Source organism: Desmodus rotundus, chromosome 8 (assembly GCF_022682495.2).
Source record: "Desmodus rotundus isolate HL8 chromosome 8, HLdesRot8A.1, whole genome shotgun sequence".
Lineage (NCBI taxonomy): Eukaryota > Metazoa > Chordata > Mammalia > Chiroptera > Phyllostomidae > Desmodus > Desmodus rotundus.
In genome coordinates, this window is record NC_071394.1 from 103,629,326 (window position 1) to 103,648,655 (window position 19,330).

Below are 19,330 nucleotides of genomic sequence, written 5' to 3' on the forward strand. Positions count from 1 at the left end.
TGTTAAATGCATATATGTCTGCTTGTAAGGAGTAGTAAGTCACTGAGAGATTAACACTTATAAATTTATTATAACCCAAAGGCAAAATCCTAAGGGATAAGGTAGAGAATGGATATGTTTTGAAGTAGATTGGAAAGGACTGACCTATTTTGCTCACAGTGGGATGCTTGAGTAAACAAGTGTTAGGGTATCAGGTCCTTGGAGAAAATGCCAAAGGAAAAAAAATGGGAAGGGCAGTGAACGGCAAGGGCTGCAGACACTGTACTTTTGACTATTAAAAAAAAAAAAAGTATGGCTCTCCTGCATCTGCTTAAAAAAGAAGAATTAAGATGAAGGGAATCAGGAGATCATTAAGAATCTAAAAAAATAAATGATACTAATCTGAGGGAAACAAAATACAGCATTTTATAACAGAGGAGAGAATAAGCCTTTACAAAGGAAGAGAATGGATGACAAGTGGGGATGTATAAGGAGATACAGAAAATGGGTTTAGGAAATTTAGGTTTATAGGAGCAGGCAAGAATCAATGTGGTAATCAAAGTACTGGGACAAAGAAAATTTGGTTAACACCTATAATTTGATCTAACAATGGCCTAACAACATAAAGAACTGAAAGCAAGGTGATTTAATGATATACACAGGAAGAGGTAATCACCAATATTTGCAGTGTTCTTTAATATTTTAAAGTGTTTCATCCTGTTATTTCACTTGGTCCTCATGCCCCATGCAGAAGAGGGCAGGTATTTTTATCCCATTTTGTAGATGAAGAAAATAAAGGTACAGAGGGCACCTGACAGGCCACAGGTTTGATAGGTCAAGATGGGGCTACATCAGCCAGAACAGGGGCTGGAGGGCTTTGTATGGTTCAGAAGGCAGTTTTATTCTTTTCCTCAACTTCCTGCTAGAGGTCCAGTCTCTGACAAATGCTTTTCTTCCTGTTCCTCAGTTTCTGTTCCTGCACTGCCTCTGTCCCTCTTAGATTCATTCTCTCATTTCTTCTCCATCATCACTTAAAGCTGTGGAAAAAAGTACACACTATATACTGAGAATTTAATGAGAAATGGCCATTGGTCCCTCCAGCGCTGTCTGAGATCAAAGATGAATAAGCTAAACTTCACCAACAGATGCACACTTCATGGACACAGAGATTTCTTTGCATTTGAAAAACAGATCACAGCCTATATAGCTACACTTAAGTGTCACTAAGAGTAGATCGCAAATTCAAGCTGGCCTCCCAAATAGCTTTATAAACTACAAGAATCCATAAAAATGTTCATTTATTGCTCCAACCACCTCTCCTCTCACTGTCTCTTAAAGGTTGTCTTTCTTCTCCCTTTCAAATGACCACCCCTTGTGAGAACACAAGCACATGGGGTGCAAGGGATGCAGGTGCAGAGTTCACCACCTAGTGGCAGAGAAGAGGGGACAGCACAGCAAAAATGGGTGAAAATAAGGATGGCTTAGTGAGGTGAAAGCTGGTTTAATGGGGATTGGTTAACTAGAAGACACGATTAAATGAATTTTTAAAATACATGATTTTAAAAATAGACAAAATCCAATAAAAGGAGCTGATACAGTAACCTAAAACAAAACAATACAAACCAATACATTTATGGTATCTTGTGAGGTCATTATACAATATACACCTTCTCACTTTTATATGCAATGTTGTTTTTAAAAATTTAAAGGTATGAGCAATTTACCTTGCTACCTGAGCCAACAATTAAGGTAAAGAGCAATGAACACCAATGCTTGGCACCCAACATGGAATTTAGGTCTATAATCAAGTACAATTCAGGCAAGTTAATCAGACATGTATGTATATTGGCTATTGTGCCACATGATTAGGTAAGCAGTAAATTGTTATGCAAATGATTGTTACTATGGTAAACAATATAGCTTTCTACCTTTTTCAACTTTTCTGTGTTGTCAGCTTCAACACTGGCAGTTTTGCCTGATGGACATAGAGATCGATCCTCAATGCCTGTAAATAGCAAAGTCCTTTCTCTGACCCACCAGCATGCACAGACCCATCCCTGACTTGGTTACACTCTTTCCTGACCTCCCTTGACCATCTTAGGCTTTCTGCTCTCTTCTCTGAATCTGTTCTGTGCTAGAGGGCCACTGAACGGTGGAGCAGGGCAGGAATACCTGGATTACAGGTGGGTGGAGGCAGGGGGCAGAAAGGCCAAAACAGGATCTTCAGTCAGGGGCTGGGAATATTCAGAGGAGGAAGATTGATCCAGAGGACCTGAATTCAAGACAGAGCAGAGAGCAGGTCTCTGACAGCGAGGCACTAATCATGTGGATTGGCTCTTCAGGTGTGGTGACCCAGCACAACACCAGGGAACTACCATGTCCCTTAATCTGGACAAGTCTGTCTCTCCTTGTCTGCCTGTCTGAAGCAGTCCATGAAAATCTCCCGTCTCTCTCACACAAACTGTTGTCATGTTAGAAATACTGTTTGGCATTTATGCGGTTAGCATGTTATTTCCAGATGCAGACTTCCATTCATCCTTGCTAAATTCCATCTTTGGGATTTAGATTCATAGTTCCAGCCCATTTAGATAATTTGCCATCTTTGGTTCATACAATGGCCACTTCTCAAAGCTTTGGGTAAGAAAATGCCAAGGCCCTGAAAGAAGTTATAATTTATTGGTGTGGAAATAATTGGAAGTTAGCTAATGGTACGTTAGCACATGGTCAGGGGAGATAACATGGTGGAAAGAGCACAGTGCTAGGAGTTAAGGGACTTGTCTCCTGACATGTACCAGTTCTGTGACTTCAGGTTAAGTACTTGTGAGACTTCAGTTTCCTCATGTGTAAAACAGAGTGGAAGCAGGTGAGCTCTTACTTCTGGAATGAACGAGTCTGTTTTTTATTAGAAACATCTACGGGACCAACAAGCAAGTTCTAAGATTAGGAGTGAAGAAAGGGGGAATAAAAGAAAGAATTCCTTTTAATTTCCCGTAAAACTATTCTATTTACAAATTATTTAACAGTAGTTAACAAATGTTCTGAGGTCAGAGGTAGGGGAGAGGACAGGGTGTGATTGGAGTGAGGATTCAGGGACTTCTCCAAAGACAGGATGGAAACTAGGTCTTAAAAGGACAGGTGATGTGGGGGTTGGCAGGAGTGAAGGCCTATTTTGAAGGGGAGAACCGAGAGCCCAAATGCAGAGATGGGCCTGTGGGGAGGCAAGTGGGTCAGACCCAGACAGGGAATCGCTGTCTAGGGAATTTGAATTTTATCTTCAATATGTTTTCGAACTTTTAAATATTATTTCTAAAAGCAGGGGAACCACTCCCAGTGTAAGTGTGCATGGCGTCTTGGGACCTCCCACTTGGTCTCCTACTTGTCTACATGTAGCCCTTAACTTACCAAACCCCTCTGTCTCTTGAAGTACAGCCTGAAATCACTGCTAAATCCTGAGGTATGATGTGACTCTTCGATACAGGTGCATGATAAAAATAAAACCCAAACAAAAGAAAGCACTGCTGTGGATGGTAGGAGTCCCTGAATGTTGCTGAGCCTGGGAATGGCATGATCAAATATAAGGCAACGGTCATGCTCAGTATTACTTGTTCTAGGAGGAGGCTAGAGTTGTAGAATCCAATAAATAAATGTTTTACAGTAGTTCTGGCATTAGGAGCTAAGATCTTAAATTAAAAGCAGTTGGATATATTGGAAAGTATCGAAGACTTATTTCCTAGTGGAAAATCCATTTATTTCTGAGTAGAATTAGTGTTGAGCTGGCCTGGTGGTTCTTTGCTTGGCTTCAGGACAGAGTTATGATTATTGGGTGAGAACAACAACAAAAAAGATTTATATTCAACACAAGAGAAATATTTCTACCAAGTAAAGCTATATTTAATGATGGAACAGGTTGCTTGGCAAGATAGTGAGTTTCCTGTCACTGAAAGCATTCAAGCAGAGAATGAATTTGTGTGTCAGTGATGTCATGGTTGGAATTCCTACATTAAAAGCTAGGTGAGAGGTCCACTAAGGTTTTCTTCAAACTTAAGAGTTCCATGAAATAGGACCATAGCTAAAGATATATCAGGATCAAATAAATTTTTTTCAACATGGAAAAAAAATAAATTTTTTCAGCATGCTTAAAAACAGAGGAAACAGGCAGTGAAGAGAGGAAGATTGGGATTGCTAGAGAAAAGAAGATTACACATCAATTAGTAGTTACATTACCTTTGCAATTTTTCCCATTTCATAAATATCTACTTTCTGATCTTCAATATCCATGAAAGCAGCTTCAATTCTGCTCAGAGTCTGTTCATGGTTACTGCAGGCATCTGGGAGTCCTTCAGGAAAGTAGAACTGTGGAATGTTTATGGACAATGGTGCTGCGCTCACATTATTCACATGAGGAACAGGGGAAAGAGGTTGGGGAATACTGGGAAAGGTGGCTGGAGGTGGCAGTGGTGTTCCAGGTTTCTTTTCTGGTTTATTTTGAACCTGGAAGGGAAATGTGATTATGAGACACAAAAATTATAAACAGTATATACTTCTTGAAAGTCCTCACCAGTAATAGGAAGTAAATACAATAAACCACGATTACAGAGAGTAGAGATTAAGAGCTGACTCGACTCTAGAGGGTGGCAAGCATGCTTCTAGGGAATGTTTATCTGTACTAAATAAAATGCATTAATTATCTGTCAATACACAAGTTTATATAAATTTATGCTTAAAAATCCTAACATATATTTCCCTATAACTTACGCGGCAGACATTTAAGAGCAGTATCAGTTGACATACTAAGGATCGCGAGGTGTATTCTTAGTTTGTTGAAACTGGATTGGTAAACTCTTTTTGAAGACTGTTCTTAGATTTTCTGTACATTTCCATCTCTTCAATAGGCAGAGAGAACGAGTTCTTTTTAAATATGCAGGTCTAAAATCTATTGGAGGGAGTGTGCTTTCACCTTCTTCCCCAGTTTAACTTTGTCAGTGTCAGAATCACTGACAATCCCTGATGCAGAGAAAGTCTTTGTTAAGAAAATTAAAGCTTTTTTGTTTTGGAGTATCTTTTACCAGGCCGACTTACTTGCTACTAGGGGCATGCCATATTTTCCGAGATACAAAGTTCTCTCATTTTTGGTACATTCTAACTGGCAAGGATCATAGTCATTAATTTAATCATAGCCAAACTACCTTTACAATGTATTTACTCATTTATAGTTTATATCATTCTTTTCCAAAAAGGATTTGATGTGGTATACAATAAAGAGACATAAGAAAGGGCAGTATAAAAAGGGAGGAGGGTAATGGAGAGATTAAGATTATCCATGATTTAAGGAAAGTGGAGGGGAAATACACTAACATTTAGGTAGAGAAGTTTATTTTTTCAATGAAGACTAAATTTAGTTCTGAGATTCCTAGAAGAAAAAGCAGAAAGATTCCATGAAGATTTTCAGAGTTTTAACTTCCACTCTTTTTTTTTTTTTAACTTCTACTCTTAACTTTGACCAATTATCCATCAAGGCTATGAGGTACTGTATTAGGTGCCATATAAGGTATGAGCACGGTGAACAAACTGAATAACAAGCAAAACAGAGACAGACTCAGAGAGCAGGATGACAGCTAAGGTTGGGAGGTTAGGGGGTGGGAGGATTGAACAGAAAGGAAAAAAGGACTTATGGACCGAACAACAGTGATGATTATGGGGTGGGGAGGGAGGTGTAAGGGGACTAAATGGTAATGGAAAAAATACAATGAAAATAAATTTTAAAAAAGTATGAGCATGTACTGTATTAGGTGCTGTATAAAGTATGAAACATGGCATGACTGTTGACTAGCTAGATTTATTTTAAATTCATTGTGAACATAAAGTATTACTTGAGTGTTCTTCTTCCTTAAAGTATTCTAAAGCCTATTCTAAAGTTTGAACAAAATAATTTATCTGTAAGTAGAGCTGAATATCTTATTTCCTTTTGACATAAGAGCTTATAAGATATTTAGATTCAGGATAAAAATCTTAGCTACCCTTGAAAAATATGAGTATTATAGGAAGATAAACTTCATTCACATAAATGTGACGGATATGATTGAATCTCCTACTCCTGTTATACATGACCCTTTTCTCACGTTAATATCTGACATTAGTATATAGAGTGGAGTCTGCTCATATATTAATACTGCTGGGGATATGAAGGCCAGCTGGTCACACCAAGCCATTGCTGCAGTACCAGGATGTCACTCATATACAACAGTAGTCAAGAAAGAAATGGCACAGAGGGAAGTGATACCAATGAAAGATGGAAAACTTAACAAAAAAACAGTGATAACTAATTAGCCCTCTGACCTCAGTAAAGTTACTTAACCTTTTAGAACTTCGGGAATAAAACAAATTAAAATCCTTACTTCTTGGAAGTTTGTCGTAAGAATTAAAGGAAATTACAGGAGTGAGGAAATCACACAGGTAAAAGGCTCGAAACAGTACTGGTCATAGATATGTCCTTGTTTGAGAAAATGAGCCAAAGAGTGGGAATCTCAAAGCATTAAACATGGTTCTTCAGATTCAATAGTAAATAAAATAATCACTTACATTTGTAAAGCAATTTTAAGTTTACAAATCACTTATGATTTAACAGATTGACAGTCTATTCTAAATAAACATTTCTCTCTGCATTAATGCTAAATCTGCAAATATTAGTCTTATGAGCTAGCAGCAGTAGAGAGTGTTCTTAAACTTCTAAAATAAGGCATACAGTTCAAGGGCTTTACCTATAAGTCATTTACATTAGTGTCATCTCCTTTCTATTATTCTATGCTAAAAGAGATTTGTGAGACAGATATGCTAATCATCAACATTGTTTGTTTCCCCAAAATAGTTCCCATGGTGTGACATCCAGAGCAGTTATAACCATAGGATTAAGACCACTGGTGCCAGTGGGGATGAAACTCAATAGTCTAGTGAACACATGCTGGTGGGGAAGGTTCAGAGGAAAGCCTCCAATGTTGACTCTATACTTTTGCTTTGACAGAAATAAGTGACATTCAAAACAAACCCTGGCTATGTGTCAAGGTTTTTATTTCAATGGGAAAATATCTGATTATATTATAGTCTCTTACTTTCCTTAGTGTACTTAACATGTAGCAGGCAACTATTTATTAATCCATTGGTTGATACACAGTTAATAAAAGTGATGTTAGTATTTTAAAAGGAAAATAAAAAGAATGCATTTATTTTGAACTTTCAGGTGTACCAATTCAGGTGTATCACTGAATTTAATAGGAGACACATAAATTAAACTTTAATGTAGAGCTTAATAAAACTGACTCTTTACAAATATCATATTGTGGTATAAAACACAGTAATATAAATTTTGCCAGACTTACCAGCAAGTTTAGCATCTGCTCATTTTGAATAAAATTGTTTCACTCAAGTCTAGGAACAGCACTAAAATAGAATTAGCTGGGTAAACTATCTCAACTCTCCATTTCAATCTTTCCCTTTAAAAAACAGTATCATTTAGATATTCCTTCTGAACAGTACCCTTTCACTGTAGCATTTCCAATGTTTGACCATTTTTGAGCTATTAAAAAAACCCCAACTTCATATGTATGGTCCAATCAAATAATATGAAATTACTCGGGGTGAGAGTAACTATGAAATTATGGTTTCTTGCTGGACTCTGGATGGCCACCATGTGTAGGGCCCTTGATTTGTACTGTGGTCAGTGTTAGGTGCTTGTTGGTGAGACACTGGCAGTAAGGGTGTAAGCAAGTTAGCGTGGGCTCTGCAAAGTAGTCACTGCAGGCAGAAATGACCCAGTCTCACAGCTTGCTGAGGACACTCTCACCACCCAGAAGTTAATTGCCATCCTTTATTACCTACATACATTATATCACACACACATAATTGTCTATAGATAAAATCAGTGCTTCCTTAAAAAAAAAGATTAACAGGATCAATATTTAAAAAAATATTAATTACAGATAAATGTATGTTAACTCAAATATAGCCTATTAATTCAAAGTACAAACAAGACTTTTAACACAGAAATTTTTGTTTCTCAAAGGTATTTCTATAAAATATTCTAATATTTCTCCACTAAATTGTAAAATATTTGTTAAGTTGTATTTATTATCTCTAAAACTGGATTCCCTCTCTATGAGAGAAAAATGTGAGTACTGTACTCAGGTCCAAAAGGTCTATTTTTAAACCTGTTGGAATCTCTCTACAAATAGCTTTCTGCAAATAGCTGAATAGAGGACACAGATTAATTCCTTGATCTAATATCAAGTGAGCTGTAAAATTATTTGTAAGTTAGTTCACTGGGTGGTTTTATTAGTAATAAAAATATTTTAAAAGAAACACCCAAGTTTCAAACCTGTGTCTGCTGAAATGACTTCAACCGCTTCTTAAACCGTGACGGGAGAACAAAATCACAGCCCCTTGCCAGGAAAGCTAACTCTCCCCTTAAATCCGGGTCCCTTCGTAGAGATGTTTCCTTGATCATCATCTTTGAAAAGTGGATATTTACTTAGCAACTGTCCAGCACACTTCTGAAGATAGTCAGATTTAATACGCTGTCGATCTTGCTGGGTAGAAAGGTATTTTTTTTCTTCTTATCTCCCAAAGAAATTAACTTCAAGCATTGTGCTCTCCCAGCCTCCAGAGACCACAATCTATGCTTGTACTGACATGCAGCTGGTTCTCAAATACAGCCTGTGGCTCCCAATACCTGCTCATAATTTTCAAGTTAGAAACACAGCCTGCAATGGGCCTGTTGCTCCTTGTAGGTAGCTTTATGTCAAATTGACCTGCACATGTTGAGAATACAGAGCCTTCTGGGAAAGGAAGCACCCACTACTCTGAGCACCAAAGTTAGAAACATTACAGTGAACCTAAAAATAGCAACTTCTCAGATAATGCTAACTTCTTAAACCCTGAGTATGTGAGGTGTTGATTCACATGAATTAGTTTCTCCTCAAACTAGAAGAGAAAGGACGTTTAAAGCATTTTTGACTTGGCTATTTAATATTCTATGAAAAAAGAACAAGCTGCACTTCAAACTCAAAACTATTATTTTAAGAATAGTTTTTTTATTTATTTGAAGGGAAGCAAATCCCCAAAACCCTCTAGATATATCTCGTCAAAATATGGACAAAAACAAATTTTCATCCTCAAATCGTAGTATACAAAGATATTTGTTTCAGATTTGAAAATAAAATTCTTTTTTTGTGTGTTTACAGAGTATGTTAGTCATCAAACATACTTTCTGAGAGTGATTCTAGATATGGAGAGATCTGAAAATTTATTGTCAAAGTGTTAGGAAAGTGGAACTACTGATGCCTAAGAAAGCAGCTTTAGATACATATAAATAAGTGCAATTTGGCTTCCGTATAAAGGTACAAAAGCTGATCAAATAGCAATAACATAATACATCTTTAATTTGTGACATTTTTTCTTTCAAGGAAATTTAAACAAATCACCTCAGATTTTTTAAATATTCTATTGTTATATTAAAGCACTGGCTCATATAGTTATTTACAAGAGACTCTTCAAGTACTCTCTCATTAACATTTAAACTTCAATATTTATTTTCAATCAACCACATTATTTGACCAATATTTACTTTCTACCTCTAGAAAATATAAACCAAATAGCATTACCAAATAAACCCTAAACCAAAAACATCTTACAACTCTCTTCTGAAACTTTGTCTAATTTAGTAGGAATTAAATTCTTTGGTTTTCCATTGTTTCCTACAACTTAAGTTAGCTTTTCTTTCTTGATTTCCTTAAAGACATTCTGACAACACTTTATAATGTGTACATTGGGCCTACATGTTTAAACCTGTGGTTTTCAAATTTCTTTTTCTTGTTTAAGCTGTGGAATCCTCCTCATACAAAATCTTACCTGAAAGCTATCAATATATATTATAGTTGAGAGAGGATCACAACTGAAACCACTGGCTAAAGCTTCACTGCCCTTTTTCTCCCACCCAATTTTCTCTCACTGGGCTTACTGGGCTCATTTGCCCTTTGAGCTAGGTAGCTTTCCCATTATTTTTTTTCCATATACTCTTGCCTAGAATACTGTTTTTCTTTCTCATTATTTACATCCAAATTAAAACCTCAAAAAGTTTACGAATGACCCTAGGTCTTTAGACTTAGGATTTAATGCTTTTTCAATTAAAGCACACCCACTTTTTCCCAACACCAACCAGTGGCTTTTCATTCCCTTCTTGAGACACAGTGGTTGCCAGGGGTTAGGGGAAGGAAGTGATTGCTAATGCACACAAGCTTTTGGGCAGGGGAGGTGATAAAAATGTTCTGGAATTACATAGTGCTGATGGTTTCATGATCTTGTTGAATACCAAAAGCCAATAAACTGTGTACTTTAAGAGTGAATTTTATACTATGTGGATTATATCTCAATTTAAAAAAAGTGTTTCTCACCTTCGCTCTAACTGGCAAAGTAGTTTAAAAAAGGTAATAACTTGGAATCATAGACTTTACTCAAAATGTTGTTGTAAATAAGCTTTGAGAAGAAACTGATTACAAGCTAATTAACCTTAATTCTAATCTTTACCATCCTTCTTTTGTGCCCTAACCTGTTTTTTTTCAATGTTTAATATCTTGTTTTGTTATTAATGCTATTTTACTCTTAAAATAATGACACACTGGAATAGAAGGCCATGTGGTGGTGTTTACCTATAGTTTCTCTGCTCCTGGCCTAATTTTTGAGACTTGACTTCACTGGCTGCAGCGAAATGGGAAATCTAATAAGGACTTTTGTGTCTTTCTTCAATTGCCTCCAAATGATGGGAACACATTCCATGACGATTAAAGAAATAACCCATAAATCTAGTATTTTGTTTCTCAGTGATTCTAAAACTTGGGGGTAGATGTTCTTCCAGGAGCAAGGGGCAGGGAAAGATAGTTAAGAGCCTATAATTATTCAGTATAATTCTTGGGATCTCTGTAATTTCTAGTTCTTAAAAAAAATTGTAAAGAATTTTTAAAAGATTATTTTTGGAGAGAGGGGAAGGGAGGAAGAAAGAGAGGGAGAGAAACATTAATATGTGGTTGCCTCTTGCATGCCCCCTACTGGGGACATGGCCACAACCCAGGCATGTCCCCTGACTGGGAATCGAGCTGGCAACCCTTTGGTTTGCAGGCCAGCACTCAATCCCCTGAGCCACACCAGCCAGGGTCTAGTTTCTTTCTTTCTTTTTTAAAAAGATTTTATGTATTTATTTTTAGAGAGAGGGGAAGGGAGGGAGAGGAGAGAAACATGGATGTACCAGAGAAATATCAATCAGTTGCCTCTCACACCCCACTGCCAACCAGAGACCTGGCCCACAACCCAGACAGGAACCGAACTGGCAACCTTTCGGTTTGCAGGACAATGCTCAATCCACTGAGCCACACCAGTCAGGGCTAGAATTTCTAGTCCTTAACAGTTCTCTGTCCTTTGTTTTTCTTCATCCTTCACTCATTCAGGATTTATTTCAAATAGTATTTGCTCATTGTAGACCATAAGAATTCATTTGGGATCTATAAATATGTTAGACAACTGAAGTTAGAAGGAACAGAGAGTTTCCGATCCATTGACATTGCCACGTTAGGTGGTGGCAATAATACAGAATATCTCACCCCAGTGTCTTCTTTGGTTGTGTGCTTATGTGATTTCTCAATAATTTGGAGTGAGGGCTGAATTCACAGATGTCAAAAGAGATGGCTGAAATTGATGATGATAAACATTATGTTGCAAATACAACAGCTGATGGAGCTGTGCCTCTTAGATGCTGAAGTACCTTAGGATGTCTTGTGTTTTCAAGATGGGAGAATTGTGATATGTTTATCTGCTAATGGAATGGTCTAGCAAAGGGTAAAAATGCATGACTGCAGGAGAGCAGAGAGTCAATCACTGGAAGAGTGGCCCTGAGTTGATGGGAGAGGATGAGATCCGGAGCATAACTGCAGGGGTTGGCCTTAGGTGACCAGACCACTCATGGAGAGTGATGGAAGGAAAGGAAGTATAGACTCTAATGCAGCTAGGTGGGTGGATAAAGGTCTCCTCTCTGATTGCCTCAGTTTTCTTAGCAAAATAGGAATCAAGGTCATTAGCTGAGGGTAAGGATGGAAGAGGAAATGTTAGCGGACGGAGAAAAAAAGTGTGAAAGTCACCCGCAGAATGGGAGAGTGAAGGACTAGGGACATGTACTAGAAACTGCCAGGCAACAGTGATGGCCCACTGAAGGCTAGTGATCATGAATTTAATGTAAGACTACTCAGTATGGTTGTGTGATCTTTAGACAAAGTCAATTGCACAAGTAAAAGCTCAGAGTAGACAGAATGAGAAAAGGACAATGAGATGTATAGGAGTTCCTTACCTCTTTAAGCCTAAATTTTCAGAATTTAAACAAACAGCTGGTATGTGGAGGTACTACAATAGGACCTGGGGGTACAACTGTGAATAAAGGAGCACCATCTTCTCAAAATGCCTACAATCTATAATCCAGGTATTTCCATCCTGCAATAACAAAATGATCTATACATTTTTTTTTCTCTCATTGCTATTTTGCATTGGTTTCAGGTGTACAGCTTAGTGGTTAGACAATCATATACTTTACATAGTGTTCCTCCCAATATTTCCAGTACCCCAATGGCACCATACAGTTATTACAATATTACTATATTTCCTAGGTTTTACTTATTTCTTCATGACTATTTTGTAACTGCCAATTTGTGCTCCTTAGTCCCTTCTTCTCTTTCACCCAGTCCCCCAATCTCCTCTGGCAACCAGTTCATTCTCTTATCTAAAAGGCTGTTTCAATTTTATTTTGTTACTCAGATTCCACATATAAGTAAAAGCATATATTTGTCTTTCTCTGACTTATTTTACTGAGCATAACCCTTCTGTCTAACTGTCCGATGTCAATTTGTTTTCTGGCTCTGCTGCTTCTAAGTTTTCCTCCTCATTGTTTGGCACTGGTTCAGAAGCACTCATCTCCATCAAGTCATCTTCTGGTAATTCCTCTTGTACATTGTCTATTAGCTCCTGAATTTCTCCAAGATTCATATTTTGAAACCCTTTATCACCCACCTTTGCCACATCCACAGTTTGTCACGATTCCCTTGACTGGCTCTGTCGTAAACCCTGTGGAGTCTGGGCAGTTTCTCCAGCAGGAGTTTACTGTTTCGGACTCGATGACTCTCACCACTGTTTCCTGTAACAAGGACGGCATCTGCAATGCTGTAACCCCTCCAGACTTTTACGATGTTCTCTCTAATGGGGTTCTGCAGCACTGACAATCCTTTGTCTAGAGTGCCACGTGGTAACGAGCCTTAAGGGTCCTTACGACCTCTACAGGATGAACCAGAATTAATGTCTGGAGGTAAGTAGACCGCTTTGATATCTTCAGTGAACTCATGGGGCTCTGGGTGGTCAGGGGCATTGTCCAATATCAAAAGAACTTTAAAGGGCAGTTTCCTAGCAAGGGACTTCCTGACTTCTGAGACAAATCATTGATGGAACCAATCCAGAAAAAAGGTTCTTGTCCAAGCCTTCTGTTGTACAACCAAAAGACTGGAAGTTGGTGTTTATCTTTTCCCTTCAAGGGTCAGGGATATACATATATACCTATGTATCTTTATATATCTAAAGATACATATATGGCAGTTCATCATAAACATCAGTGCTTGCACAAAACAATAGGGTTAACCTATGCATTCCTGCCTTAAATTCTGGTGCTCGTTTTTCTTCCTTACTGACAAATGTCCTGCGTACCCCCCCCCCCCACCCCCACTGAATAGGGCACTCTTCTCTGCATTAAAACCTGGTCAGGCAGATATCCTTTCTCCTCAGTGATTTTCTTAATGGCACCTGGGAACTTGTCTGTTGCCTCTTGGTTGGCCGAAGCTGCTTCTCCTGTGATCCTGACATTTTTAAGCCAAACTGCTTCCTAAAATTATCAAACCATCCTTTGCTGGCATTAAATTCTCCAGTTTTAGATCTTTCACCTTCCTTTTGCTTTGCCATATAATCACTTTGATTTTTCTCTAATCCTAACAGAGTCTAAGGCATGACTTTCTTATAGCAAACCTGCATCCATATTCAGTATGTAAATTCAGTTTAAAAAGGTATTTCTCAAAAAGTACAAGGTTTTTGTGCCTGCCAGCATGGCTGAAACAACAATTTCATGAATTCCTTTTCTTTTTCTACAATGGTTCTTAATGCTGGATTCATTTATCTTGAAACAGTGGGCGACCACAGCTGCAGACCTCAATCTACACTACGTATCAAGCAACTCAACTTTTCTTGTAATGTTATGACTTTTCTCTGTTTCTTGGAAGCACTTCCAGCATCACTAGAGGCACTTCATATGAGTCCCATGTCATTATTCAAGGTTTACAGTACTGTACTAAACGCAGAAAAATACAAGAACTGCAAGAGATCATTTTTTTTACTGTGATACCAATTTACTGGGGAGACGAACTGCTCACATGGAGATGATTAATGTCATAGGCATTTTAAGCAGATACTTGCAACACTTGAGCTCACTGCAATAACAGGAGGTGTTTACAAAATTACTCCAGTATCACAGCATGTAGTACGGTTAATTTTAGGCAGTAATAATACTGCATCTTTAAGGTTGTTTACATGTCTCTTGACTGTGAATGGTACCATGCACAGTCTGTGTCTGCACAAGTTTTGATAAATTTTAACTTTCCATAACAGATTGTGCATATTGTAGTAAATGATAAAACAGGCTAGTAGATACATATATTTTATGCACTCACAACATATTTTCTTAATTTTTCAATATTTCTAAGCTATACAGTTCATCTGCGAGTTTTTTCAAATTGTCTCAGATCCCCCCCAATTTTTCCAATATATTTATTGAAAATATCTGCATATAAGTGAGCTCACACAGTTCAAATTACAGTGTTGTTAAAATGTTAACTGTATTTATAAACACAGGCAGCAGGTCAGATGTGGCCCATGGGCCACAGGACGCTGACCTCTGATCTAGACCAATATCCTCTTTACCAACCTTTCAATATCCTCCTAGTATTTTCTATTTGACCCCCTCTCCCAATACAAGCTTGCATTGTACTTCTGGACAAGAAATATCTAGATAACAAATACTGATCACCGTTGTGAAGCTATTTTAAAACATGAAAATATTAATGACATAATATTGTCGAGTTAATCTTCTCCAGGATAATCATCATCATGTGAAAAGCACTTCCTACATGCCACATTAGACAAATCTTTTAACTGAAATGTTCTGAACTGGCAAAATTTTGATAGTCCAAAAGGCTTTAAAAAGGCCTTAATTTAAAATTTATTGTTCTTAAAAAAATCATACTGTGAGACTCCTTTGCTTAAAAAACCTGTTAACTCACTTCCTTAGAACAAACTGTTCTGTATAGCACACAGGGTCATTCATAAGTTGACCCCAACCAGCTCTCTGATTTTATCTGCTATCACTTTCTGTTCACTCTCTCTATATAATAATAAAAACATGGCAAATAATACTGTATGAAAACTTTCAGAAGGAGCTCTGGCTGGTATGACTCAATTGGTTGAAGTGTCATCCTGTAACCAAAAGGTCACGGGTTTGATTCCTGGTCAGGGCACACGCCTAGGTTGCGGTTGGGTCCCTGGTTAGGGCACATACAAGAGGCAACCAATTGATGTTTCTCTCTTGCATAGTTATTTCTCTCTCTCCTTCTCTCTCAAATTAATAAGCTGAGGATGAAAAATAACTTTCAGGAGGAGTTAAACATCTACTTTAGGGCAGTGATTAATTCTGAAAAAGGGAGTAGATACTAGGGAAGAGAGTCCTAGGGACTTCAACTATATCTGAAATAAATTTTTGAAATGATGATAATGAAAATATTAAATAAAGCCAAGATCTGATGTAAATATGGCAAAATTAAGATTAGACAAAGCTAAGTGGCGGGGTAATAAGAGTGCTCTATCATTCACCATACTTTTCTATTTGCTTAAAATAGGGGTTGACAACTATAGTTTGTGGGCCAAATCTGTTCCACTGCCTGTTTTTGTCAGGCTTGGAGCTAGGAATGGTTTTACGTTACTCAAGGATTGTTAAAAAAAAAAAAAGAAGAAGAAGAAGAAAGGAGGAGGGGGGAGGAAGAAGGGAGGAGGAAGGGAGGTGGAAGAAGACCAGGACAGCATGGCTGGGTAGCTCAGTTGCTTGGAGTGTTGTCCCGATACACCAAGGTTGCAGGTATGATCCCTGATCAGGACACGAGAATCAACCAATAAATATCTAAATAAGTGGAACAACAAATTGATGTCTCTGTCTCTCGCTCTCTAAAAACCAATTAAGGAATAAAAGAAGACTGTGTTGACAGAGACTTTGTGACCCACAAAGCCTGAAATTTACTCTCTGGTCCTGTAGAGAAAATGTTTGCCAACTCCTGGTTTAAAATATTTTATAAGAAAGATTTTTTTTTAAAGTAGAGACAACTAAGTCGCAGAAAGACAGTTTTATTTTCTTGCATTAAGTATATTTCTAAATTTTATATTTTTATATTGTCTCTTTAAATTAGTTTTTCATGCCCTGGCTGGTGTGGCTCAGTGTATTAAGTGCCACTCTGCAAACCAAAGGGTCACTGGTTCCATTCCCAGTCAGGGCACATACCTGGGTCGCAGGCCAGGTGCCCAATTGTGGGCGTGCGAGAGGCAACCACACATTGATGTTTCTCTCCCTCTCTCCTTCCCTTCCCCTCTCTCTAAAAATAAATAAAGTCTTTAAAAAAATTAGTTTCTCATGAATTACTTTTCCCACTTTTATCAAGAGGAAATCTCATCAAATTGTTTGCTATTCTATGATATGGGAACTTATTTAAAAGACTAATGGGAGAGTCTTTTTTAATAAAATTGTGATTTCAGTCCATACCTGTTTAAAAACTGGGAAGCTCATTGAGAGCCCACTGTGACATTTTTAGGGAGCTGTATTTAGATTGGGGGTGCCAGAGGACTTGCTCATGAGCTGGCTGCCTGGGCATAGGAAAGGTGCTATGCAGGACTTACTCTTAGCTTCAGGTTCACATTTTCTACTTTCTATAGACCATCTCTTTTAGAATTTTGTCTCCTTAGCTCACAAGAACTGTTAACTTTTGTTATGATTATTTTGGGGTTGCTATATAGGTATTTTCTCTTCTTTAAAAAATATTAACCATATCAATATTGCCTATGTACATGAAAAGACTTTTTCTACTTTTTGTAATTTATTTCCAGTTTCTCCCCCCATCACTGACTCAAATTAAAGACATTACCATTTGTGAATCAATAATTGAGAAGACTCATACAGAGATCTCACAGAAATGCTCAGTGAACATCTGAGGATATTTAGACCCAAATCATCATCTAATAACCTTAAATAAGCACTGTTTTAAACCTTAGTGTCACTGGTAATTAAAAATGGGCACAGAACACCTACAAAACAAATATGAGATAAAAATTATTCATCTGATCACAATATATATATTGGGTTGGCCAAAGTTTGCTTGCTTTTTTCCGTATGATGGCTGTAGTAGCGCTTAACTTCACTCAAGACAATTTTGTTAAATTGTATTGTGACAGCTGTCATAGCAGTGTGCTTAAAAAAAAACTTATAAATAAAAATTGGTGAATTTTTGTGTAACCATTTTAATACTGAAGATAGAATATGCAACATTTTTGGCATATTATGCTTTATTATTTCAAAAAAGATAAAACCGTAACTGAAATGCAAAAAAAGATTTGTGCAATGTATGGAGAAGGTGCTGTGACTGATTAAATGAATGTGTCAAAAGTGGTTTGCGAAGTTTCATGCTGGAGATTTTTCGCTGGATGATGCTCCATGGTCTGGACGACCAGTTGAAATTGATAACGATCAAAGTAAGACATTAAGTGAGAACAATCAACGTTATACCACACAGGAGATAGCTGACACCCTCAAAATATCCAAATCAATAAAGTTATTGGTGAAAATGAAAAATGTCTTTTATTTTATGGAAAAAAACCACATGAATGAGAATGCTAAAATATATAATTGTTTTTTAACATGGCCACATATAAGCACCTCTAATATCCAACTTTTAAAAAAATGTATTATTTAAAATACACAAAAAGACATACAAATAGGATGAAATACTTACAATCTACCAGATTATGAAAGAGAACTTTATTAATACTACTGAGGCCTGCTGTGTACCCTTAGTTCAACTGCTCTTCCTTCCCCCAGGGATTAATCATTGTCCTGAACATTGGTGTGTGGTGTATCCATGTATTCCTTCATTTTTTTTGTACAAATGTACATATCACTAAATAATTCATATCATTATTTTACAACTTGTTCGTTACTTTGGCTTTATGTCTGAATTCACATATTGACATGTATAGTATATTCATGTGGTAGATACTGCTCACCCAATAGTCTATGTGCTTCCCTATGTTTCTTAGCCATTAGATTGAAATCACTGGAATGTGAGCAGAAGGAAAGTGTGTTATATGCGGGGCAAGGTGGTTTAAAGCGCTCTCTTTCCTCCCCTTCCTCACTGAATTTATAAGCCATATTTTCCAGATAAGGATATAGGGCAGCTCTAGGAACATGGTGTGTCCATCCATGACTGGATGTCTCTGAGTGAGGGGGAGGCAGAGTTTCCAGCTAATCCACGCTGGACATACAAAATGAACAAAAAGTAATCCTATTATGCTAAGATAAACACAAATGGGATATTTCTGGGATTATCTGAAAGCAGTGCTGTCAGTGGCAGGGTAAGTTCAAAGCCTTTTGAAAATACTTCTATCCTGTGACTCTAGATTAGTATTTATTCCCATTTGCACAAAGAAGCAAATCTCATATACTCTAATCTTTACCTTCTTTGAAGACCTATTGCACTAACAATATTTTCAGATAAGTGCCTACATATTCATGTACTGTCTCCTGTATGTTAGTTTTGTTTCCCCAATTAGATTTTAAGCTCTTTAAGAATGTCTTTTTTTTTGTACCCCCACACTGCACCTTATAGTCTACATACAGGCATGTAGTAATGACTGGTCTACTGTTTGACTGGGGAGTATAAGGACAAGTAAGGCAATAACTTTATTAATAAATAAAGTTATTAAGTAAGGCAATAAATATTAAGGCAAGTAACTTTCCTTTGGTCACAGACCTTGTAAGAAGATGAAGGGTGTGGGGAGGGCAGTTGAAACTGGTCTGTCTGACTCTAAAGTGTTTGCTTTTTAGTTTTTTTTTTTTTTTACTGAACTGAGTGAGACCATGCCTAGTATAGGGCAGGAAATTTAGAAGAACATAGAATGGATAACAAAAAGTTTTTCT

The 19,330-nt window shown here is 37.3% G+C and overlaps 1 protein-coding gene across 2 annotated transcripts in view; it reads right to left on the reverse strand.

Moving 5' to 3' along the window:
• The window catches only part of PPP2R3A (protein phosphatase 2 regulatory subunit B''alpha), a 147,290-nt gene that overhangs the window by 92,441 nt on the left and 35,519 nt on the right, over nucleotides 1-19,330 (reverse strand). The window contains exons 1-2 of one of the 2 annotated variants that reach the window (XM_045199793.3): nucleotides 8,348-9,078; nucleotides 4,204-4,470 (exon numbers count right to left, since the gene is read on the reverse strand). In XM_045199793.3, the coding sequence (XP_045055728.1) occupies nucleotides 4,204-4,470; nucleotides 8,348-8,479 (399 nt within the window). In that variant the 5' untranslated portion in view covers nucleotides 8,480-9,078. Of the gene's footprint in view, nucleotides 1-4,203; nucleotides 4,471-8,347; nucleotides 9,079-19,330 lie in introns of those variants that run through there. The other variant, XM_053929347.1, reaches the window with a different exon arrangement.